Raw genomic sequence first — 26,767 nt, 5'->3', positions numbered from 1 at the left:
TCTCATATTGCTTAACATACTGATCCAATAAGTCTGAGTCCAGTTTATCCTTTGTTGCATGGCTTCTACTGCATTATCTAGATCCATTTTGTTAAATCAAAAATAGACCAGTGATTGCTTTTTTTTCTCTTTTTGGTGGCACCACATCATTATAACCCTCTTCATCCTCTACCATCCTCTTACTAATATATGCTAAGCCAAATCCTAACACTACCTGTAACCCAAACCCCACATCTTACCTTAGGAAAAAAAAATCCATAATAGTACTGCTAAGACTGAATTAACCAAAGCTGCTTTACGTTTGGTGTCCTTAGCCAGAGATATAGAGTGTTTCTGCTTTAGTCCAAAGCATCCAAGGCAAAAACAGAAAATATGCATATTTTGTGATTCTTCTGCACTTTTTGAACTATTTTATCAAACTGCTGAACTATTTCTGTTTATTTTTACTGTTTTATTAATGCTTCATTCTCTGGACCTGATTTGCACTGGACTGATACCTAGATACTGTACACTAGATTTAGACCTGCTGACTCTAATATGTTACTGATACACTTTGCTAAACCAGCCATCTTATATTAAGAATAACTCCCTTGCACCCTTGTAGCAGAAAGAATGTGGATCCAGCCTTGTCTGAGTGGGGGATTGCTGGAGGAAGGTTCATCATGTGCTTTCCTATTGGAAGATTAGCTTAAAGGGGTGTAATTTTGCCTGTATTTAAGCCTCGTATTTGTGCATTGCTGCGCATTGAGAAATGGAGTTAGCGGCACCCTATATAGATGCAAACGTCTTGAATCACAATTTTTCACTAGACATCTGTCATTGGAACCCTCCCACGCTTCTCAGCTGCACTACGGGCAACACAGTTTCACACTGAGCAGTGTTGCCACACTTATCCATAGTCTTCAACAGAATAAGCTCCTTTTTAGTCCTAGCACAAAAACTGGTCAAACTAGCTTACTCCCTGTAGATCAGAGTGTGTGAGATACCTTTAAGAAGCATTGTAGTTAGTGGCCATGTGCATATACGTACTGAGCACGTGCAAGCAAGAGTGCCATTTTGAGTGAGCAGTCAGAGTGATAGCATGCATGTGTGTAGTAGTCAGTCAGTAAGTTCGTTTAAGTTTAATATTCCTGCCATCCATCCTGATGTGTTTGTATGTAATAAACTACTTAAATGAACACCCGAGCCTCTTTGTTTTAATGAGATAATGTGGGATGAGTGACATTCTCTTCCTTAATAGTATGTACTGTAAAAACCTGCTACAATAGGTGGGCAGTTTAACATAATTTACACCTACATAATTGCCTCATGTGTACTGACAAATACCCCTAAAACAAACAAATACCCTATGTGAGGGATGTAATTACAGTACAAAATTGCAATCAATTCTCTCATGTAACAACAAATCAGATATTAAACAACTTGTGAGAGTACACACATCACCTCTCACACAAACTAAAGTCATGACATATATACCCACATAAGTGGAAGTACTCACTCAAAGTCCACTAAAAGATCAGGGACCTCCCAAACATAACACACTTGCACACACTGCTATGCAAATAGATACCACTACACATAATAACACAAACACCAGTGTCTCAGCAAATCATAGGATCATAGGATCATAGGAAGTTACTAGGTTATTGGCCCTGAGGCCCTTACAAGCCTAGCCAAGAATTTACCCCATGTTCCAACAAGTCAGCACCCTATGCCACTGACCAGCAGGGACACAGGTGGAATCCCATGGGTGCATTTTCTGTTCCCCATCCAGTTATCCAGGTTGTGCTTTAAAAGGTTTACTGAGGTACTCAAGCTTTACATGGTGAGGGAGTTTATTCCACAAAAGGGGAGTCTCTGGGACATAAAACTGTCCCACCAATGAGTTCTATTGATGTCACAGACCAGGTTGAGGTCGTTTGTGTGGGTTACGCGAGTATAGCTTGACTTGCGGATATGCAGCAGTCCCATCAGAGCGGGGTACTGAGATTGCTTTGTATGCCAGACAGAGGTCACCTCTGAGGAGTCTGTAGGAGACTGAGTAGAGGGAAAGGGATTTTAGCCTCTCTGTGTAGGGTAGATGTTTGAGGCCATGGATTCTCAGGGTGAGGAACCTCTGTGGTCTCTCCAGCTCCTGCATGTGCTTTGTGAGGTACATGCCGAAAGGGGCATTGTACTCAATAATGGGTCTTATAAGGGAAGAATACAGGGATGTTATGACCCCCTTGTCCCTGTATGAGATACCCTTACCGTGTAGAAATCTTTCTGTACAACGGAGGCAATATGGTGGTGAAAAGTCAGTTTGCTATCAACCTGGGTGCTCAAGTCCCTCACGACTGATTGCGTGCTTTGTAGCTTATTATCAATGTGATAATTTGTGGGGACATCACTCTCCCCAAAAGGGATGATGATGCATTTTTTGGCATTCTGTTTGAGGCTATGTTTCTGGCACAAGTCATTTGTTTGGGTGAAACCCTCTTGGAGGATGTCCACATCACTGGGGGAATTGATGACAGCACCCAGCTTGCAGTCATCTGCAAACTTGGTCAGCCATAGCCCACTAGATTTGGCCTGCACCTCTGAGAAGTATATCCCAAACAGCAGAAGGCCCCAAGACCAATCCCTGGGATGCACCGCTTGTTACGGGTCTACTATTTGAGGTGACTAGGTGTGTTCCATCAGTCAACTAGTTTGCTACCCATCTGGTAACATATACATTGATGCCTAGCTGAGAGAGTTTATCAATTATACCTGAGTAGGGAATAATATCAAAGGCTTTGGCCAGGTCAAGGTAGGTGGTGTGCACTGTCTTCCTCTCATTTATGGCCTTATGTGACTGTTTCAAAGAAGTCGACCAATTTTAACAGGCATCACCTCCCCTTGACAAAACCAAACTGTGTGGGATCAAGTATCTGGAGGTTGCCAATGTCCTGGTTAATGAGGTCCATGATAATTCTCTTCATGGCTTTGCAGATCAGGCAAGTTAGGCTGATGGGTCTATAATTACCTGGATTGGTGGACGCTCCACCTTTGTGCAAAGGGATGACAGTAGCTGTCCTCCACGCAGATGGGATGAAGCTGGTACTCAGGCTTTGGTTGAATAGGGTTCCTAATGGTGCTGCATGTTCCTGCCTGAGTTCATGTAGGATGCAGCCCCGGATGTTATCAGGTCACATGGAGGCTGTATTTTTTGCCTTAGAGAGGGCAGGGATGACTTGCTCCCTAGAGATAAGGGGAGGGGGGCTGGTACTGGGGATGTCCTGTTTTACTGATGGGGGAACAGAGGAGTGAAGATTTCACTGAACCTGTCTGCCAGCAGGTTGGCTATATCTACAGCATTTGTGTATGTGGTATCCTTGACACCAGTTCTGAGCAGATCTGGGTGCTTCCCTTGAGATTGTGGACATATGTGAAGAAGGCCTTATGATTGTCTTTAGTAGATGTGGCCAATTTGGACTCAAAGTTTGCTTTGCAGCATTTCACTAGTGCTCTTATTTGCTTGTTCAGGCTAAGAAGAGATTGCTTCCAATTAGGCACCTGCTCCTTCTTGGTCTTGGACAGCAATTTTTTCCTTTTATTATAGAGTTCCTTTATTATAGATGTCCACCAGACAGGTTAATTCTTCCTTGAGGAAGAGGATTTCATCCTGTCTGGTATTCCTGATTCCATGCAGCTACATAAATGCTCATATAGTACTTTGGTGTAGGTTTGGACATATGTGCCAGTTCCTATGGAGGGGCAGGGGGGCTGTGAATGTGTTTATACCTTCCCTCAGGAAGATGTAATCAGCTTTGGAGAAGTTTTTTTGTTTGACCCTAGCTGTGGGGGGGGAGTCAGGGTAAATGGTGACTTTGAAAGTGACTGCTTTATGGTCAGATCTTACCAGGGAGGATGACACTGTAGGGGTGCTGCAGTGGTTACTCATGTTGGTTAATACCAAGTCCAAGATATTTTCACCTCCTGTGGGGGTATCAACCAACTGGCCAATGCATTTGCATTGACAAAATCAAGGAATCTCTGGGCATTTGTGTTTTGGCATGAGTATTTCTTCCAATCTATGGTTGGATAGTTAAAGTCGCCCAGGATCAGGGTAAAGGGTTGAATTTTGGTGGATTTGAAGAGGTCCAGATAGGTGGAGTGGGCATCTTGAATCAAGTTGGAGGCCTATAGCTAGCTATGATTTGAATAGGAGTATTGTCAATTGTTAACTGCGCCTGGAGTGTTTCCTGTGTATCATACTGTTTGACCAGCCTAGAGGTGTATATGTATTTTATATATATTGCAACTCCACCTCCTTTTGTTTTGCTGCCAATGGTTTGGGGTCTGAATGAATGATAGGATGAGAAACCTGGTATGGCTTGGGTACTTGCCACAGCTTTGACCCAGGTTTCTGTGACTGCACAAATGTCAGCTTCTTCCAGGGTTAAGAATGCTTGCAATGAGTACAGTTTCATGTTTATACTCCTAGTGTTTAGCAGCATGACCTTTAATTTACATTTTGATGAAATTTTCATGTTGTTAGTTTTGACCTCATGGCATTGCCTACAAAAGTACCATGGGGGAAGCAAAAGCCTTTGCCAGGAGTCTGATGCCCAAGGGAGACAGATGCAGGCCATCTGGGACAAAGCACCGTGGTTTGTCACTCATGTCATCCCAGGCTGCCAGGTACTGGATCCCCTTGGAATGACACCAGAAACTAAGCCAATTGTTAAAGTCAATCATTTTCTGTTTTTATTGAGGCATCATTCTAGGCGATGGTAGAATGGTGCTTAAGGCTATGAGCATACCTGCTTGGGGCACATACTCAGTGAACTCAATCATGTCTCTCTTCATATAGTCCAAGGAGGTATGTTTCAAGTCATTCACTCCAACATGGACTATGACAGACAAACAACTAACCATGAATTTCTCCTTATTCAGCCTGGTTAGAGGCACATCTGTGTGTCTCACAATAGAATCTCCTATGACTAATATGCTGGGTGTATGTTTAGTCCTTAGTGGCTGTGAGACACAGATGTGGACTGTGTGTGGTGTTTTGAGCTGTGGCGTTTGCATGCGTTTATGCCGCAGAGGTCTCTTTTGTTTGGATATACTTTTGTTGAGGACCTCTCCATATGTGGGAGAGTGTTGTCTAGGTGTGGGTGGTGTTTTTGGTGTGGTGTTCATGTTGCCATCCTTCTCCGTGCCAGATATACTGGTTTGTGGGGGAGAGAGCAATGACACTAGATGCTTGATGTATTTGCATCTCTCACAAATTGTGTTCCTAGGTGGTAGTAGTAGAGGGTTGTCCGTGTACATGAAGCAGTTGCTACACTGTCTCAGGATGCCCATATCAACCAGACAGGCAGGAGAAAATGTAGGAAATTGTCCGTCCATATTTGTCAGAAACTGAAAGAACTAAGAGGGTAAACGGAGGAAGGTCTATGAGTAGTACTACTAGATGATAACACAAGTGCTGCTAAACAAAAATTTGTAGCTAGAATACTTCAAAAAGGGTTAAAAACTATACAGCTGAAGCTCTGGATGCAGCAGACCTGTATCTATACTATGCTACTCAATTTTAAGGTCAAGTACACAGTAAAAAACTCACAATGAAGCACAAATAAGCCCCTAAGGCAAAATACCTCAAAACCAAATGTCTTGGTCATAGGTGACTCCATAGTGAGACACACAGCTTTCCCCCTCACCAGTCTGGACAAGGAAAAGGTCACAGTCAGCTGCCTGTCAGGTGCAATGATCCATGAAATCATGCACCCACTAAAGTCATTTAACAACTATGGTTATGACTCTGTCGTAGACCATGTTGGGTTGAATGACTTAAGACATACGTCTCTGGACTATATGAAGAGAGACATGACTGAACTCTCAGATTATGTGTCCCAGGCATGTATGACCCTAGCCCTAAGCAACATCTTACCTTCACTCAGAATGTTGCCACAATATAAACAAAAAGTGATTGACTTCAACGATTGGCTTAGCTTCTGGTGTCAGTCCAGGGGGATCCAGTATCTGTTAGCCTAGCATGACATGGTTGACAGGCCACACTGCTTCACCAGAGGTGGTTTGCACCTCTCAGCTTTTGGATACTGGCAAAGGTGCTTGCCTCCCCCATATTGCCTTTTTTAGCCGACGTCAAAACAACAAAATTTCCAGTGTAACAAAATCCACTCAAGACAGACTCAAGGTTTTGCTGCTTAATGCTAGGAGCCTAAGCATGACACTGCATTGCCTGGAAGCACTCTTCACTTTGGAAGATGCTGACATCTATTCAGTCACTGAGATGTGGTTCAAGGCTACAGGGAGCACCCAGCCATGCAAGGCTACAATGTCTTCCACATGTTCAGACCTCAAAAGTGTGTGTGAAGGAACCAAAGGTGGAAGTATAGCCATCTTCATTAAAGTCAAGTACACCTCAAGACTGGCCAAACAGTATGAATCTCAAAAAATACTCCTTGTCCAATAAACTATAAGCAAAACACCCTACCACATCATTGATAGCTATAGATCCCCTGCCATGAAAAAGAAAAGCACACCGTCTACCTAGACTTACTGAAGTCACTAGCCATACAGTCTAAACATTTTATCACCATCATCATCAGCTAACTTTTTCTCATTTTCTACATGGCATCTGGGTATCATGTTAACTGTCAATGCCACACTCCTGCCTTCTTTGACACTCATGCCTGCCTGTCACAGATCTTCTTTCACACAAACAATATCTTTGTTATGGGAGATTTCAACTATCCTTCCATCAACTGGGTGATATACATGAACACAAACATGCTTATCCAGAGGTTCCTGGACTTTGTCAATACAAATGCTCTGGAACAGATAGTTTGCACCTCCTCAGGGGGCTCAAATGAACTAGACATAGTACATACCAACATGGAGGGTTGCTGCAATCCCCCCTGTGTGATGCCCTCCCTGGAAAGGTCAGACCATAAATCAGTCTAGTTCAAGGTAACTATTAGACAGACACCCCCACAGGAGCAAAACAAACTTAAAACCTTTTCCAAAGCAAACTACAGCCTACTAAGCAATGGTATAAAAACTTTTATACCCCATGCAATCACAGATAACAATTACCCCTATGCAGAATTGTACACAAATGCCCTGTATAAACATTTAAGCAACTGTGTAGACTCAGCTGTACTTGACCAAATCAAAACCAGCCCCCCCCCAAAAAAACAAAACAAAAAAACAAGCCACTCTGGTGGACCTCATGTGTTTACAGGTTATACAACAGAAGGAAGAAACTGATGTCCAAGAACAAGATGGAACTGACTCAGCAAACGAAGAATCCCCTCCACATCTTGAACAAATAATAAATCTTGTAAAGTCCTGTAAAGCTGAATATAAAGCTAGAATAGCATCCCTAGCTAAGGATAATCATAAGGCATTCTTTAACTAAGTATGTAATGTAAAAGGGGATGCCCAGCTATGTGCCAAACTAGTAGCAGAAGGTACCACTCACACTATACTAGAGAAAATTGCCAACCTGCGAGCTGACAGCCTTGGCTCAAACTACACTCCCCTGTCCCCTTCAGCCATACCCTAAAGCACACCTGACATCAGTCCTATGCCTAGTATCTCTAGAGATCAGGTCATATCTGCATTATCCAAGCCAAAAACATGGCCTCCTTTGGAACACATAACATTCCAGATTGCTTACTAAGCAATGTAAAACAGGACCTAGTGGATCCACTTGGCATTATCTTTAATCATTGCCTGAAAACTGGCTTTGTTCCTGCAGAGTGGAGAACAGCAACAGTGAACCCCTTGCACAAAGGCAGGCCATCAACTACCCATGGGAAATATAGACCCATAAGTCTAACTAGCCTCATCTGCTAGGCCATGGAAAGAATCATCATGGACCTTATCAGCAATGACATAGCTGACCTTCAAACTGTAGATCCAACCCAGTTTGGCTTTGTTAAGGGTAGATAATGCTTATTAAACTCAGCAGACTTCTTCAAGGAAGCCACCAAAGTCCGCAATGAAGGGAAGACAGTGCATACAACCTATATAGACCAAGCCAAAGCTTTTCACACAATCCCCCACTCAGGTATCATTGAGAAACTCTCCCAGTTGGGATTTAACCCATATGTCACTAGATGGGTAGCCCATTGGCTCACTGACAGAACACATACTGTCAAAGTTGGTGACCCCACCTCTACCAGTAGACCCATCACCAGTGGCATACCACAAGGAGTTGTGCTAGGCCTTTTACTGTTTGGAATCTATTTCTCAGAAGTCCGAGCTAAAGTAGATGGCCTTTGGCTTAGCAAGTTCACTGATGATTACAAATTGGGTACAATCATTGAGTCCCCCAATGATATTAACATAGTATAGGAGGGGCTAACACAGACAAATAATTGGTTCATAAGCCATGGTCTAAAACTAAACACAAAGAAGTGTATTATTATCCTCTTTGGCAAAGTGAATTCCATGCTAATTACAGTAGTGAAAGAACACCCCTTAAATTCAAACCCAGTGGTGTGAGATCCAGGAACACAGTAGATAGCAATCTGAACTTTGGCCACCAAGTTTCTACAGTGGTAAGGAAAGCCTTCTGTGTCGCACATCTCATAAGTAAGATGTTATAACTCCACTGTACTCAACCCTCATCAAATCATTAACAGAGTACAATGATCCCTTTTGCATGTACCTCACCAGACACCTGCAGCTGCTGGAGAGACCATAGATGTTTTTCACCAAGAAAATAGAGGACCTCCAAACTATTACTTAAGTGGATAGGTTGCTGGGTGGTGACTTGTGCCTGGGCTACAGGGCATTCTCAGACCCTGCCCGGATGGAAATGCTGCACATCTGCAAGTCAAATGGCACAGGAATCACTCACTCTAGAGATCTAAATGTAACTCACCCAGAGATTCTACTTGTATGTGTTACGAGAGTGAAGCTATAACATTAGCAGTGTTTCTTAGTAGTTCTCAGCGTGCTAATAAAACTGACTGTTGTAGCCCCCCCCCAGCTAGTGCAGTAATCTTAACTGTCCAATACACAGTATACATTTAATTCAGATCTCTGTAATTAAATTAACCATCAAGCAGCCCTCTCAGTGCTTTCTGCTTGAGTTTGCATCACTTGAGCCCCACCTGTTTATTTGCATCTCTATACATTCCCCTTCATTAATAATGTATCTCCCTACTCTAATCTGTGCACAAACTGGCTACTAATAAGCAAGTCAATGTGAAGACACACTCCCAACCTTAATAAACTTTTCTGTCTCTTCTCTCCTTCACTTTACATGTAGAGTTTGAATTACTACTCACCCTCTCTGAGGACTTCACTGATAGATTTCCACTGATTGCCTCTCTGGTTTTGCTGGTTTCTTTGCATTCCATCTGGTTTACACCCCTTGTGCTATCCCATCCCCAATACCAAATCTATATTAGAATCCTGCTGAGCATGGAGCCATCATTAAGCTACTAGTCTCCCACCAGGACACAAGTGCTCTTCAGCAATTGAAGTCTGCTTGCTGGTAAGCCATTGGACCTTAGGGATTTGTTTAAATTGTTCAGATTTGTAAAGTAACACTTACTTTTTGCTGCCCATTACTCTTATCTTGGTGGGCTCTGCCCCGCTCTATTCACTCTCGCTAATGCTCAGGCTCTCTCTGCTCCCCTGTCCTGCCCCCAATTCCCTCCCAGCCCCACTATCTCTAAATTTATAGTAGTCACAACCACACCCACAGCTCAACTTCACATCATCTACACCAATCACAGCTCCTCAAGTCAGATCACATTACACCACACCCACTTGCTCCACCAAAAAATACTCCCAACCACTCTCATTCCCACTAGGCATTATTACATCACCCCACACTATTTACCCATCCACAAATAGTGCAACCATATAATTCCTATCCACATCTCCACCTAGAACCAACTTAAACTTTATAACCATGACTATCACACAACTAAGTCTAGTCTGTCTTCTCATAATTCTTTATAACTCCACAACTTATCACTCTAGCAATATCCCTAAACGTAGTAGCACAACACTATACTATACACTCTCATATACAAACACTGCACATTATAATAATATCCGCCCACAATTGTTCAAGAACTACATAACAGACCAATTCATAACTAAACACATTGCTCTCATTCCTACTCCAAAAAAACACAATACTTTCTCACACTCATCACCAAACTCCAACATCTGTATCACCATTTTAACACCAGGCTCACCATAAGTGGGGACATCCACCCCGACCCAGGCCCAAATCCATCCTGTCCAACACAAACTAGTCCAACACAAATGTCAGAACATAACACCCCCACTATCTTCATCCCTGGGCAAATCAACAACAGCAACAAAACCAACCAGCCTGCTATAACAGAATTGCCCGCTTTGCTGCAAATTGCTCATATAGAACTCATCACTGTACTGCTTTGAGACAGCTCCACTGGCTTGAACTGCCCATCCTCCTAACCTACAATCAGCTCTGCCTCTGTCATTCTACCTATTACCTCCCCAATAAGTGTTTTGCCCTCAGAAACCAAGTACAACATCACTCAGCCAAAAGGCCTCTTAGATCATCAAGCAAACTACTACTAGAGGTCACCAACAGCTACAATAGCTTTGGAGACACACTATACAGTAGTTCAGTGGCTAAAAAAAATGGAAATCTGTCCCCAGAGGTGGCACCTATGTCCCTCTTGGACAGGGATAGTTGGTGTTGATCATAAACTCACTCTGTGAATTACATCCATCTAAAAAGGACAATTGACACAACTCAAGATTAACATCATAGACTTTCTCTGTGAATTACATCCATCCAACCAAGGACAATTGTGGCAACTTAAGATTAACATGGCTAGGTTTATAAGGTCTCTAGTGCTGATAGCCTTATAACCTCCAATGAACCTTTAAGGCACTCACACACACATCAAATACAGACACAGTACTAAAATTGTGCCCTTCCCTAGCCCTTACTCAGACAAACACTCCCACATACACTGCCACTCCCAACCCTTCATATTGAAACATTCACTATATCTAAAAGTTTCAGCATTAATAACCTAGACCCACTCTTACTACCCGCCAAATATACATTCAACAGTTAATCATTTGCACATTTAATGAGCTTCATATTCAGCAAAACATTACTACCCTTACCAGAGTTAATGAACTATATCCTCAATGAAATATGTTCATATGGAAGTACAAACACACACACACACACACACACACACACACACACACACACACACACCATGTGTATGAGCATGTGCACAGATATTAATAGAGATCAAGACATAGATGTGTGTGTGTGTGTGTGTGTGTGTGTGTGTGTGTGTGTGTGTGTGTGTGTGTGTGTGTGTGTGTGTGTGTGTGTGTGTGTGCGTGTGTGTATGTAAAACTCTGATCGTATGGAAGTCTCCATTATAGGTGGGTAGAAGGAGGCTTTCCACCTGAAAATTTTATTTTTAATTAAAGTCGTCAACGGGTTTGGAAGGTGTGTTTTTGACAGAGTGTGATCCATCCAGTTTTCTGTTATTGGTCCATGTATCAGCTTTATTATTTGAAATGAATACTGCACCAGCAACTCTGTATTCATTTAAAATGAATCATATTCAATAATATAAACCAAGTTTACAGGAGTACACCATCCAACCTGCCTCACTGTTTCTAGCTGAGTGCATATGACAAACTCTAAATTTTGATGAAGTCGCCTTGACCTTTTTTTCTTGATCTTTCTTAGGCATTTGATATTATAAGGTACAGAAATGTCATTATTGTTCAGTTTGTGCTTTGATTTAATGACAATACTCTTAGACGTTTCTAGAGTCATTTATGTTAAGGATGTTATGCATCTACTTTTTAATAAAAAATATTCAGCTTGTGTGCATTTAGATCATTGGCTTCTTTTATGATGAGTAAAACTTCTTTACATTTTAAAATATTTGCAGAAACTCTTTACAGATGTACTTCTGAAACAACCTTTTAAATATACAAAAAGATTCCAAAGGACTTGGGGTGGTGCTCATAGTCATTACATGAACATGTTAAGGGTTTCCGTAAATGAGAATAACAAAGCTGTGATTTATAGAGTCCACCTATATTAACATGTAATGACTGCAAATAAGCTTAAGGAAATGAATTCATAATAGATGTAATGAGGAATGATGTAAAATACCATATCCTAATAAAGCATTCTCTCACTTAGTTGTGATTCATAGTAAAATGCCCACTTTACTGTACCATCTGCTGATATGCTATTTAAAGATTAACCGCTCCTTCTCCATCTACTTTGCAATCTGTGACGAGGCTGTCACTTCCTGCTAGCCTTGCTGTTTCCCATTGTTATCTGCTTGTCTTGGCTAAGGTTTGCTGTTGCTTTACTGTTTCCCATTGTTATCTGCTTGTCTTGGCTAAGGCTAAACTGCTTTCCCTCAGCAGTGCTTGCTGGCCAAGAAGGCTAAGATGTAAAGAGAACAACCATTAGAATTTTGATAATCAGGAAATGCTTGATATGTTTAGAATGGACAGGGATATTATAAGGGTCTTAGTAAGTATGTATGACCCCATAAGGGTACTGAAGGAATGCATGGACTTCCTATCACTGTGGATGCTAAGGTATGGATAGTGCTCACAATACTTGCCATGGGGATCTTCCAGAGACAGACTGAGAACATGATGGGTATCTCACAGGCTTCTGCCTTGAGGATATTGTAATAGTTCATAGATTATTCTTGGCATATGTAGATCAGTACATTTATTTCCAGTGTGACGTCAGGCAATAAATTGCAGCCATGTTATAATTAGGGCCACATCAGGGCCATTGCGGGAGTGGGTACCACAATAGGAAGGGCTACCTTTCCATAAATTGCCAGGTAGTATGTGATGCATGAGAATGCATCACCAATATCTCTGCCTAACATTCAGATAGTACTCATGATTCCCATATCTGGCATATAAGCTCATTCTAACACCTCTTCCTGCATGGTAGGATGCCAGTGGTCTTCTTGCTGGTAGTCGAAAAACATTTTTTTTTGTATTTTCTACTGTATTTAGTTTTCATGGTAAAATGTACTGCTCAATACTAAATAACTTTCCCTTATTGTTGTTGCCTTCTTTTTCTGTCTCTTTTCTTTTTTTCAGGTGATGCTGGATATTCACTGGAGCCATGGCTCATGAGAAAACCAAGTGGAGCTGCAGTAGAGAACTTCAGCACAGTCTATTCCAGACATGTATTGCCATGGAGAGGGTACTTGACCTCCTAGAAAGTTCTTTTAGGTGCTTGGGTGAGTCTGGGGGTGCTCTTCAGTATGGCCCAGCATACTGCATGCAGGATATGGCATGTTGCAATCTGCACATCATGATCAAGCATCAGTCTTTTGCTGATGTGACCCATGCTGTCACTGCATCTCGCAGTCTTATTATGACTAATGATGACCAGCCAGCAGAAGTAGTAAGGGACTCCATGTGCCAGGCTTGTACAAAGTATATAGCTATGCAGGTAAAGAGGCAGCATGTAGATCATAGCTATGAACTGTAACATTCAGGTTAGTGTTTCTTTTCATCTTATAAGTGCATAGTCTATAACTGATGTGTGCTGTGATATTCGTAAGCTATGTTGTGTGGTACACAGTCTAGTCTCACTGTTCAGACATTCCTTCTCATCTTTAAAAAATGCATTTATTATTTAGGAATAGTAGTCATAGTATTGCTTGTAAATGTCATAGTTTCATAGTTTCATAGTATAGTACTAGGCTATCTGCCCTGGGGCATTTGTAAGCCTAGCCATAGTGATGTGGCGTTTGCCACCCCATGAAATGGTACAAAAAATGTAAAGAATAAATTTAGAATACTGTGCCTCTGTCTAGTAGTGACACAATGAAGGTCCCCTTATATAATAGACTTAGTTTACTGTGCCTCTGTCTAGCAGTGACACAGATGTGACTCCTGGGGTAAACTTACGATCTCCCATCCACTCATCAAGATTTCTCTTGAAGAGAGTCAGTGAGGGGCTCTGCCTAATACAAACTGGGATCTTGTTCCAAAGCATGGGAAGCCGCTGGGTTATGAATTTATCCCTCCAGCATGTCCTATTCATACCTGTGCCGAGGTTTAAGTCTTTAGCTCTCGTGGTCCAGATGGATTTGGATTTTTTGAGGTGGAGCATGTCAATCAGATCCTGATTGGACATGGCCTTGTACGTCAGGCAGAGATCACCTCTGAGCAGGCGGTATGCTACTGAATAGAGCTGAAGTTTCTTTAGTCTGGCAGAATAAGACATATGTTGGAGACCCTTGATCCTCTTGGTGAGGTACTTTTGTGGTCTCTCCAGCTGTTGCAAATGCCGGGTGAGGTACATGCCAAATGGGGCATTGTACTCAATCATGGGTCTGATGAGGGAGGAGTATAGGGGTACAATGACATCCTTGGATCTGGATGTGAATCCCTTTATGATGAGGTGTGCAAGGTAGAATGTTTTTCTAACCACTTTGGCAACGTGGGTGTCAAATGAGAGGTCACTGTTGACTTGGGTCCCTAGGTCTCTGATTACTTTTTCCGTACTCAGTGGGTTGCTGTCTATGTGATAATTTGTGGGTACTTTGTTTTTCCCAAAGGGGATGACTATACATTTTTTGGCATTTAGTTTAAGGCACCAGTTGTCATACTAGAGTGCTCACTGACTCCTGTTCAGTGATGTCATAAGGCATAAGGAATAATCACATTTTTTGACTACTCATGAACATGGTATCAGGCTAAGGTGAATGTGCTAGGAACAGTGGCAGAGTCTGCAGTAGACTTCAGCATGATGAGAGAATGCACTTATAGCCCCAGATATGCTAAGAGTTGAATATGCTTAGGAAAATCAAAATGGAGTCATAGTTATGAGTTTACAGAATCATGAAAAATAATTCTTGCCCATCTAACGTCATCAGGCACACCTTATTACCTCAAGGCACTCAACATGTAATAAAAAAATTCAGACTCACACACTTAGCAATATTTATATCTGCAATCCCCCCCCAAAAAAAAAACAAAAAAAACATTAAAATACTGATGCTGTACTTCATGAAGCATATATATATATATATATATATATATATATATATATATATATATATATATACACACACACACACACACACACACACACACACACACACACACATATATATAAGCCATGGTGGTGCAGTGGTAGCATTGTTGCCTCACAGCACAAGGTTCCCCTGTTTGATTCTCAGCTAGTGTGTGGGGAGTGCCTTCTGTGTGGAGTCTGCATGTCCTCCCCGTGGGTCGAGTGGTGTTTCGAAAGACATGCGTTAATGGGTGTGCCTTCGTTGAAGGTTGGGCATCGAGCTGGCAATTTGGCACCGTGAAAATCTACTGCCAATCATTAGCGGACCGGAGTTCTGCTGTGGCGACCCCTAACCAGGACAAGCCGAAAGACAACAACATATATATACATTATAAGATTAAAATTGTGCTCTATCTTTATAGGGAGTCATACCTGGATAAAATCAGGTGTACATAAGGAGGAGTGAGTGGAAGAAGACTGATATCTGGCAATTCTTGAGTGTGAGCCCCTGTCATCCTTGAAAGGGACCACCCCCTCTGACAACAGTACTGACACAAATACAATGACCTGATGAATATAGGCCCGATCAGCTGGCTGAGTGGGTTGATAAGAAAGTATAGAGAAGGCCAGAGTTCTATTGTAATTATAACTTTTTTCTCATTTTTTTAGTTATATTAAAGATACAGATAAACTCTAAGAAGGTTGCATAACCAGAGGTATTTGCTAGAAAAATATGTGTAACTGCAAATATATATCTATAATGTTATTATAATAATGCAAAAGAAAGCATGCACATATCCATACACAGAACTGCATCTGTATACAGACATATGGAATGTTTATGTCATAACATAATGTAATATATGTATGAGTAAAAAACTATGTGGAAGTCTACATATATGTCTGTAAATCACATAAATAAGGAGGAGGGATGGTGGTGTCAGGTAAATGACCAGCACATACTTTGTAAGAAATGACCAGTTGAATTACTTCTGTATACTTTTTTAAATCTTTCTTCTAATCTGCTTAGAATTATTAGACAGAAAGCTATCAAAGCACACATTTTGTATAGATAAGAAACTAAAAACTTCTTTGAATTGCTACACTCTTCTCTGTTTGTACATCTTCTGCCTGATTACAGTTCACAGACTTTTACATGCAAAGCATAACATCACCATTCTACCAAACAACAAGCTGTTCCCACCTACAAAAGTGTAACAATTTATTTATAACTTGCAATAAAGTGAATAATGGCACAGTATGAGAATTTGTATAGTAATAAATATTTAAACAAATGCTTAGTAAGCAAGGACAACAGTGCCTTGCATATTAGAACTAGATATATCAGTAATATTAAGGAAAAATAGGGGAAATACAGGTAAACAACAATTGCCTTAAGTCTTTTCTTTCTAGCTGATGAAATAAATTGTAGCAGGCATCAGCAGGGTAGAAGAACAGCTGTCCTGGTTGAAGTTGCTGTTAAGCTTGAATCAAGTGGCAAATAGTATTGTGCATTTATATAGTTTATAAAAAATGCAGCTGAAGCACTACAATGCATTCAGTACATCACTACAACAAGATGTAAGAGATATGTCAATATATGTGTGCGGGTCTATATTAGATCACCGAACACTTAAAAAAAGTGAACGGTGATTAATCGACCCTATGTAAGTGAAAGCTTACAATGTCGAACTGTCAGAACAGCGATTTTTTTCCAAGGGAAAAAAATCACTGTTCCAACAAAAAATAAATAAATAAATAAATATAATAGACACCCCACACCCTCCTACTTAAATATACCGACTCTGAGACCACACTACAGTACTGAAAACGGCAAGGTAATGAAGCAGCCAAGAGAATTCTTTCCCCAGGGAAAGAATTCACTTAAAAGCCACTTCGATATTTTGCCATTTCAGTCTTTTAAGTTCGACCAAGACGCATTCGAAAGAATGCATCTTCGATCTTCTAATAGGAACCCATGTGTGCAGTATTCTATCTTTAACTGAATTTATAAGATGTAAGTATTTATAAAGGGTATTTCCAGTGCAGTATTTCAAACAAAAGTATATCAGGCATAAATATGATCATTTATGTTAGTTTAGTAGATTGCAAAATGTAAGCTCTACCAAAAATTGATAGAAATACATTCCTTCTGAAGTATCATTTCATCCTAAGTATGCATAAGCACTTCTCATATCATTCTTCCCAAGTACACATAAGTACTTCCCAAATTAGGAGTCCCATTTATGCGTAAGCACTTCCTGTATATTCTGGTTTACAACAATAAAGATTTATTAAAAATTAAAAAGTTATAAAGTAATTGAATACTATGTAACATGATGTGAGAATTTATTGCGTGCATTTTTTCTTTTGTCTCACCCTCCCTTTTTCTTTATTGTATTTCTTTCCCATTTCTCTTCATTTCTTGCATATCAAACTACTCAGGAGCAGTGAAGGTACATACCTCTCAGGTTAATGTGCTCAACCTGTCTAGGGACATCCTCACATAGTTAGAGCATCATCACCAATCTTGCAGGCACCATGGAATGCGGCAGCCCGGCAAGCCTTACTGAATGAGGGCTTTGGGACTTGGCTGATGATGTGCAAGAGGAGATCCTGGATAGACAGCTTCGGTCAATAAAGGCCTTTCTTCAGTGGGTGTCAAACTGCTGCCTCACTTGGTGCAGGTTTATATTAGTTTGCCAAAAACACTTTTCAGCAAACACGCATTCATCGACTGTCATTCAGCAAAAATCACTTCTGTGATTTGCTAAATACTTCCAGGGCAAAGACGGAGTTGGCCAAGTACAAAACATTCCCCTTTTCTCCACTGTAGTGTGATCTCAGAGTTGGTATATATAGTTGGGGGGGGGGTGCAGGTGGGTTTGATTTAGCTAGATGCGGGGCCATTGTCTTGCAGGGCAAGTATTTCTTTGTCCTGGGAGTATTCAGTGAATCGCAGAAGTGATTTTTACTGAATGACGGGGAACGAATGTACGTTTGCTGGAAAGTGTTTTTTGTGAACTAATATAGACCCATTGGTGTTCACTACATTGCCCTTCAACATCAGGGTCCTCCACTGCAACACTATCTAGTAGTGGAAACATTTAAGTATCTGTTGACTGGGGACTCTGTCTGGTACCAGTCATCATCCTCCATCTTCCCTTACCATTTCCCCTACACATTCTTACCTATTTCCCACCCATGCTACCCTCTTATATAAAAATGTTAAAAAATACGGGGTTTATACCCTGCCAGAAACATAGTTGCCCTTCTCTCCCATCTCCGCCAACACAACCCACCTGATGCATTCATGCTGTGCCTCCTCTTTTTCAGTCTTTTCCATCTCCCCCTTTCCATTCTCCAAAGCAAATCACAGGGTATCTGCAGAAGGATACCCCTATGTAAAGCATTTAAACCCCTTTCATTTTTTTTAAGTATTAATAATATAAACTGCACAGTCTGCAACCTGCCTTAACTCTTTCAAGTGTGACTGCACGTAGCTGTGTCCGTCCATAATATCTGAATACATACAAAGTAAAATGAAGCCTATGGATCACATGTAGTACTTTGTATACACTTAATGCTTAACTTTAACTGAAGCAAACAGTCTCTGTGGTGTCCCGCAAAGTCTCACAAACCTAGTACACCGATATACTTGGTCCAAAAACAAATAATGAGGAAACTTCTCTGTGGAAGATCAAATAGAGTTCAGGCACCTAATACAATCCATACTGTGTATATCCCACTTAATAGCAGGTGTAGAAATACTTTCTTTAAAACTTTCTAAAGTATAAATCCACTAATGAAAGTAGGGAATCACAAACTGGTTCAAGACAAATCTTTATTAGAAACACACAAACAACTGATCCAAATAGTAGTTGAAAAAATAAAATAAAGTGTAGAAATTCATCATTTCATTTATATACCTGTTTAAAAGCATCTTAAAAGCATGGGAGTGGTTTACTAAGGTAGCTGTGTTGTAAAAGACAATTAGCATGTTTAATTGCTAAATACCCCTTCCCCCGTACACCAGTGTAATATTAGACACAGTGCTGCCCTACATCAAGCTCTGTGATTCCAAGATATGTTAAACTAAACTAAACTAAACTAAACTAAACTAAACTAAATTAAACAAAACTAAACTAAAGTAGATTACAAAGGTATTCTTTAACACTATATCCTTACCCTTGAAATTGAATACTGGATTACAGAGGTATTCTTAAACACTATATCCCTACCCTTGTAATGTAATACTAGATTACAGAGGCAATATTTAACACTATATCCCTATACTTGTAATTTAATACTGGATTATAAAGCTATTCTTTAACACTATATCCCCACCATTGTAATTTAATACTGGATTACAGAGGTATTTTAACACTATATCCCTACCCTTGTAATTTAATACTGGATTACAGAGGTATTCGTTAACACTATATCCCTACCCTTGTAATTTAATATGGATTACACTATGTCCCTACCTTTGTAATTTAATACTGGATTACAGAGGTATTCGTTAACACTATATCCCTACCCTTGTAATTTAATACTGGATTACAGAACTAGCAGTGCAAGTTGTCCACAACATTTTATCAAGATGGATAACCTCAGATATTCACATATAGGAAATAAATTAATTATAAAACTTAAGTTAATGAGTACTTAAGACCTGTTTCCATAAATGTGAGCACATCTACCTAGATTTGCACAACCCAGGATCAGACTCTATCATTAAAGGTGTAACAAGTTTTCAGGCTTTCACATGCTGCTAATTCCAGGTTTATTCCTTTTTATTTACTTTATTATCATCAATTTACTGATAAATCTAATAGAAAAATATCAAATATGAATCTTTATAATGCACTATAAGCTTGTTTTTTTTTTTTTCTTTTTCTACAAGAGCAGATATTTTTTTCTGCTATTTCTCAACAGAATATAAAATGAAAGCAGTGAATCCTTTGCAAAAAGGTGCAAAAAAACTACTGGAGTGATTTAACAAACTTTCAATAAAACATATGCATTAAAGAGAAATCTTGATTTACATTATGTATGCTAATTACTAAAAATATAATTTCAAGAGTCACAGTAGTTTAAACAAGTATGAAAGACAAACAAAAATTAAATGAAAAGTACATTACCTTAATTTTTTTCCTCCCTCAGCTATTTTGGTCTTATTTAAATAGCCTTCTTTTTCCACATACTGCAAACAAAAAATAGGCATATATTTTAAATATGCTAATAGTATCCCATTCTTAAATTATCATACATAGAAGCAGTCATCAATAAAACTGAAACACAGATCAGATAATTCCTCATGTAATATCCATTTTGCATTCAACAGCAATCTGAAAGAAATCGGTGTACTGTTACTTTAATTCTGTGGAGAGTAGATGTCAATAACATGTCAAAACATAGCACCACCTCTCATTACTGTTTATTTCTACAAAACTTTATCCATCTAGCTCCTTTGCAGAAGACATGCCTTCTGTGAAAAAAAGGAGTAAGGACAAAGTATTTAATAATAAATAGTATTAACACTTACTTCATATTTGCCACTTGTAAATTCAGTGTTGTAAAACCAGTTATGCTGCAACAGGAAAACACTAAAATCCTCGTTTTGCATTTGTATTTATTTCATACTTTAAAGATTGTTGTTCCTTTCCTCCGTGGTTGTATAGCAGCTACTTTAGTACATGCAAGTAGTTGTGAGATCCCATAATAGGGATTCTCAGAGGCCTGCCTTCCCTATATAAAATGCTTTCTGAAAATGAGGTTTAAATATGAAGGAGGGGATAATTTTATCTGTAACCTGATGCAATGTAGGTGAATCACTAATAAAACATTGTGAATGTCTAATTTAAATAAACATTTTAAAGGGTATCTTTTAACTACCATTTGGTAATATGCTTTTAACATGCTTTCAAAAACTCTGGCTTATGATTGTTCTAAATATTCCTTAAGCAGAATTGTCAGATTTGGGGACTTTTCATTTTAAAGCAGATAGAAGCCATATTTATTTTAAACTACATGACTTTGTTACCAAATACTTTTAATAATAATATACCTAGTAAATATATACTGATGAGAATATGCATGATTTTTGGTCTGTCTTGCTTGTGTACATGTATGTATATATATATATATATATATATATATATATATATATATATATATATATATATATATATATATATATACATCATCTTCTTCTTTTTTCGGCTTTTCCCGGTTAGGGGTCGCCACAGTGGATCACCTGTCTGCTCATGATTGGCAGTGAAGTTTTACGGTGTCCAGTTGCCAGCCCAGCGCCCAACCTTCCACAGAAGGCACACACATGCATGCACTCAGACCTAGGGCCAACTTAGAGAGTCCAATCCACCTACAGCATGTCTTTGTATGTATATATATATATATATATATATATATATATATATATATATATATATATTTATCACAAAATGTATATGTTATTTAATCATGTAGTTAATCAATTATCTACTTTCTTATTTAACAGGTCAACAATACATCACAACCTGTATTTTATTTTATTTTACTATTGAAATATCGTTTCATTTATAATTTCTTAAGCAATTGCTTAAGTGAAGTCATTCATGGATTCTTTCATGAACTGATTGGTTAAACATGTTTAGTGTTGCTTGTGGTTTATGTGATGTTTCAAGATCTTATTTAAATATGTCTAAGAGCACTGTTAAATTTCACTTCTGAAGAAGTCCTTCCCAGGATTCATTAAAGGCTGTAGCATGAACCATATTATAAAAAAGGCCCTGCTCCCACAACATGCCAATTTGTGAGTCAGAGACATGCTAGCAGCAATGAATTAAGACCTCATTATCATCTAATTTGCATGTCTTTGAATTGTATTTACTATCACAATATGCAGATCATTGCTAACCTGCTCATTGTGGTAGTCAACTGGTGCTCATATAGTCTGTGCCACCGTCCATCCCCTTCCAATGTACAAAACATGCACACACACACGCACACACACACACACACACACACACACACACACACACACACACACACACACACACACACACACACACACACACACACACACACACACACACACACACACACACACAATAGGTACTCCTACCTGTCACAGACCTGTCTGCCTCACATGGTTCCTTCCATATTCATACTATTTCAAGTACCATGAAGGCATGTATCTGTTACACATGGATGGCTAGTGTGCCCCCCATCCCAATACTTCTGTTTGTGTCATTACGGCACTTCTAATTAAGAATAACCTCTGGTGTCTAGTGCATTCCACCCCCCACCCCCAGATTCGTGTACCAAAGTCATGGTAGATAGTTATACGGCCAAGTAATTCTTTGAATAGTTTGGCATGTAGTTGCCTTCTAGGAAGCAGGTCCAGGGGAGAGCACATGTTTAGTTAGCATATGCTTCTCCCCTAGGATTGCCTTATTGGCATTCAGAATGGCTGCAGAGCCAGCTCTATGCGGCTGTGCATTTCTTCATGTTAGAGCACCATGCAACATCATATTAGGGCACTTTGTGAACTGCAGAAAAGTATCATGACTTTTACATGGAGATGTACATGCCATAGCACCCCTCATGAATCTCAGCCCTTGTTAACTTTATGTTTACAAAAGGGATTAGCTGTTATTAAATATTTTGCTGTACTAGTTCTTGGCAATGTTTTGTGATTTTGAGGCAGAGGAACTTTTTTCTTGATTTATATATATTTCAGAATGATGAGTACCACTATACTCAAGGCCTTCAACACCATCTCCCATTCTGGAATTATAGATAAACTCACCAAACTGGGTATAAATCCCTACGTCATGAGATGGGTTGCCAATTGGCACACTGGCAGAACCCACACTGTAAAAGTTCCAGACTCTAAATATGACTTCAAACCAGTGACAAGTGGAGTACCACAGGGTTCAGTCCTGGGCCCTTTCCTGTTTGGTATCTACTTTTCTGAAGTACAGGCTAACACAGAAGGTCTCTGGCTAATGAAGTTCACAAATAACTGCAAACTAGGAGCCATAATTGAATCCCCAAACGATGTGGAGATCCTGCAAAAGGGCTACACTGAGACAGATGCCTGGTGCCAGAGCCATGGCCTCAGGCTCAATGCCAAAAAGTGCATTGTCATTCCCTTTGGTAAATACTCTGTACCCATGAACTACCACATAGGGCAGCAGTCTCCTTAACACCGAAAGTGTGATAAGAGACCTTGGGACCTAGGTAGACAGCAGTCTCTTCTTTGACAATCACATTGCCACAGTGGTCAGAAAATCCTTCTATGTGACACACCTCATCACAAAAGTATTCTCATCCAGGAAAAAAGAGGTCATTGTTCCCCTCTACTTGTCACTCATTAGACCCATTATAGAGTACAATGCTCATTTTGGTATGTACCTCACAAGACATCTACAACAACAGGAAATGCCACAGAAGTACCTCACAAAGAGGATTACCAGCTTCAAATAGATGCCCTATGCTGATCATCTCAAAAAACCCCAGCTCTCCTCAATCGCATATCGCCTACTCCAAGGCAATCTCTGCCTAACATACAAAGCTATGTCAAACCCTGAGCAGTTGGACATGCTCCACCTAAAGAAATCCCGATCCCTCCGAGCTACACGCTCTAGGGACCTGAACCTTGTCATCACAATAAACAAAACATGCTGGAGGGATAGATTCCTGTCCCAGAGACTCCCCATGCTCTGGAACAAGCTATCCATTTATATCAAACAAAGCTGCTCATTAGCACTCTTCAAGAGAAATCTTGATGAGTGGATGGGAAATGGGAAATTCACCCCGGGATCACTTCTGTGTCTCTGCTCAACAGAAGCACAGGAAAATAAGCTTGCTGGGTGCCGAAAGTCAGGGAACCTGTTTGGCTAGGCTTATTAAGGCCCTCGGGCTGATAGCCTAGTACCTACCTATGAACCTATAGCATATTAGGAAATAATGGATTTAAGATATTTTACTTAAAAATAGAGCAAAACCAGAAATCAGCAAAATCAAATATGACTTTAACTAATACATAACTAGATTAGATATATGTTAAACTCAGGGATACCCGTATGTCTTTTCAGGCTTGTTGGCTGTTGGTGAAGCACCCACCAAGAGGAGAAAACGCTGAGAGAAGAAAGGAGCCACTTTTGAGATTTTAAGTATTTTTCCTCTGTTTATTTGCTAAGTTTTTCTGCATAGCCACCTATTTTGAGCATTTTCTGGCTTGTTAAACTTGATTTCTGCATTAGTAACTGTATTTAGAGCACAACCTAGAGCTGTTTACTGAATTTCCTGTTTGCACTTATTTTTAAAATCGTTTTTTCTCAAAACTTGCATTTTATCTGTCTTTGGCCTAGCACTCTTGTGTGGGGTCATTTACTGCACTGTTATAACTTGTTGATACTTGTGAACCTTTGCTATCTCTGAAAAAAAAAAACAAAAAAAAATCTTGCTTTTTTCCCACTTTTCTGAGATTTAAAAAAGTTCAGTTACAGGCTTGCTGTTCTTGAACTGTTTGTACGTTTCTGTGAGGCCATTTTTTGCTTGGGCTAAAGGGAAGTCTCTCTGTTGATCAGTGGCAGTGAAAGACATTGAGCAGCCTGCCTGCCCCTGTGGGAGTGGTTACTGACTTGAACCTGTAGTTTTATTGGCCATTTTGGGTCAATTCCAAAATTCCTTCATCTTCCTCTCTTAAAACCCTCTTTTGCGCGGTTTTGCACGTTTTTGAGCATAGCGCAACAGCGGGCTACCGCCTAATTGGGTTTAAACTATTCCTGGCTCCACAAAGTCTGCTCTTCACTTTTTCCCTTAGAACTGCTCTATCTCTCAATTTAAACACCATATTCTCATTCTAAGGCCCTTCACTGGTCCAATTAAGTAATCCTACAAGTTAGCACTATTAAACCATAAGCACTACTTACTCTTATACTCTCTATGATTACCCTGTCCTCTATTGGTCCATCTTAAATTCAGTTTCCTATATTACTCTAGCATGTCCAAAGGTCAGTCAATGGTTTCCTCTCCAGTCCAGCTGGTGAATCTGGGAATTTTGAGGCAATGTTACAACTGTCTCATGTACACGGACAACTCTCTCCTCCTCCAAACAGGTTCAAATATATGTGAGAGATGCAACTATTTAGCCAAACTGGAGGCTGAGCTCTCTCATCTCAAAACTGGTGTAACCAGTCAGGAGGAGAAGGTAACCTCACACAACACAATTCCAGTATCACATAGTCCCACCACATCAGCGAACCAAACACATAAATACACAAAAACATACTCGGAGGCTCTAAATAAAAATCTACCTAAGCAACAGAGACCTCCAAAGCAGACATCCAAGCAAACGCTACCTCAAAACAAAACACGCACAACACATAACCCACAAAGTCAGTGTGCCAAGCAGCCACAGCCCTTTAGGCTGAATAACACACCTGATACTCTTGTAATAGATGACTCTATTGTCAGACACACTGATGTCCCGCTCACCAGGCTGAATAAAGAGAAGGTCACGGTGAGCTGCCTGTCGGGTGCTAGGATCCGCCACATAACGCAAGCACTCAGGTCACTCCAAAGCAAATACAAATATGACTCAGTCATTGTACATGCTGGTGTGAATGACCTGAGACGTACCTCCCTGGACTACATGAAAAGAGACATAGAGGAGCTCTCTGATCATGTAGCCCAGGCTGGTATGACCCTGACCTTGAGCAGCATCTTACCCTCACCTAGAATGATGCCACAGTACAAAGACAAAATGATCGATTTTAACAATTGGCTAAAATTTTGGTGTCATTCAAAGGGGATCCAGTGTCTGTCAGCCTGGGATGACATGCTCGACAAGCCACGTTGCTTCGCAAGGGACAGCTTGCACCTGTCACCACTGGGCTTTTGGATATTGGCAAAGGCTCTTGCCACCCCCATAGTGCCTTTTTAGGCAAGGCTCAAAAGTCAAACCCACCCCCATAGACAGCACAAGGAACAAGAAACTAAGGGTAATGCTGCTAAACGCCAGAAGTCTTAACCTCAAGATGCACGCACTCGAAGCTCTCCTCAGTATGGAGAACATCGATATCTGTACAGTGACAGAAACCTGGTTCAAGGCTCCAGAGAGCACCCCAGCACTACCAGGCTATGCCTCATATCATGCTTTTCGGCCCTAAAACCCGGACCGAACCACAAAAGGAGGGGGAGTTTCCATATTTATCAAGGATATCCACACCTCCAGGTTAGTGGCATTGCACAAAGTATCGGAGACCATCCATGTGCAACTAACAGTGGGTTTTCAGTTTATAGCATCCTACAGACCACCCTCTCAAAGTCAGGAATCCCACTCGGCTTTCCTGAAAACATTGGAGAACATGAAGATCTCTCTGAACACCATTATATTGGGTGACTTCAACTACCCAAACATTGACTGGGAGCACTACTCAAGCCCCAGCACCTTAGCCCAAAGGTTCCTGGAAATTATAAACTCAAATGCTATGGAACAACTAGTCACCACTCCCACAAGAGGGGAAAACATACTAGACCTGATCATTACCAACATGGGGACTCTATGCTCCACACCAGAAGTATATCCCTCATTGGTAAGATCAGGCCATAAATTAATTTCACTGAATGTCCACATCCCGACCCCACCCCCAGCCCAGAAAACCACAGAGAAAAACTTCTCAAAAGCGA

General features: G+C 40.3%; 1 protein-coding gene across 1 annotated transcript in view; it reads right to left on the bottom strand.

Moving 5' to 3' along the window:
• The window catches only part of ARHGAP15 (Rho GTPase activating protein 15), a 3,416,769-nt gene that overhangs the window by 2,753,414 nt on the left and 636,588 nt on the right, over positions 1 to 26,767 (bottom strand). The window contains exon 5 of the mRNA XM_044074973.1: positions 20,209 to 20,270. Within this exon, the coding sequence (XP_043930908.1) occupies positions 20,209 to 20,270 (62 nt within the window). The remainder of the gene's footprint in view (positions 1 to 20,208; positions 20,271 to 26,767) is intronic.

Source organism: Protopterus annectens, chromosome 6.part0, assembly GCF_019279795.1.
Source record: "Protopterus annectens isolate FY-2018-M chromosome 6.part0, PAN1.0, whole genome shotgun sequence".
Classification (NCBI taxonomy): domain Eukaryota; kingdom Metazoa; phylum Chordata; order Ceratodontiformes; family Protopteridae; genus Protopterus; species Protopterus annectens.
Note: the sequence above shows the minus strand (reverse complement) of the source record. Positions and strands in the feature narration are given on the sequence as shown.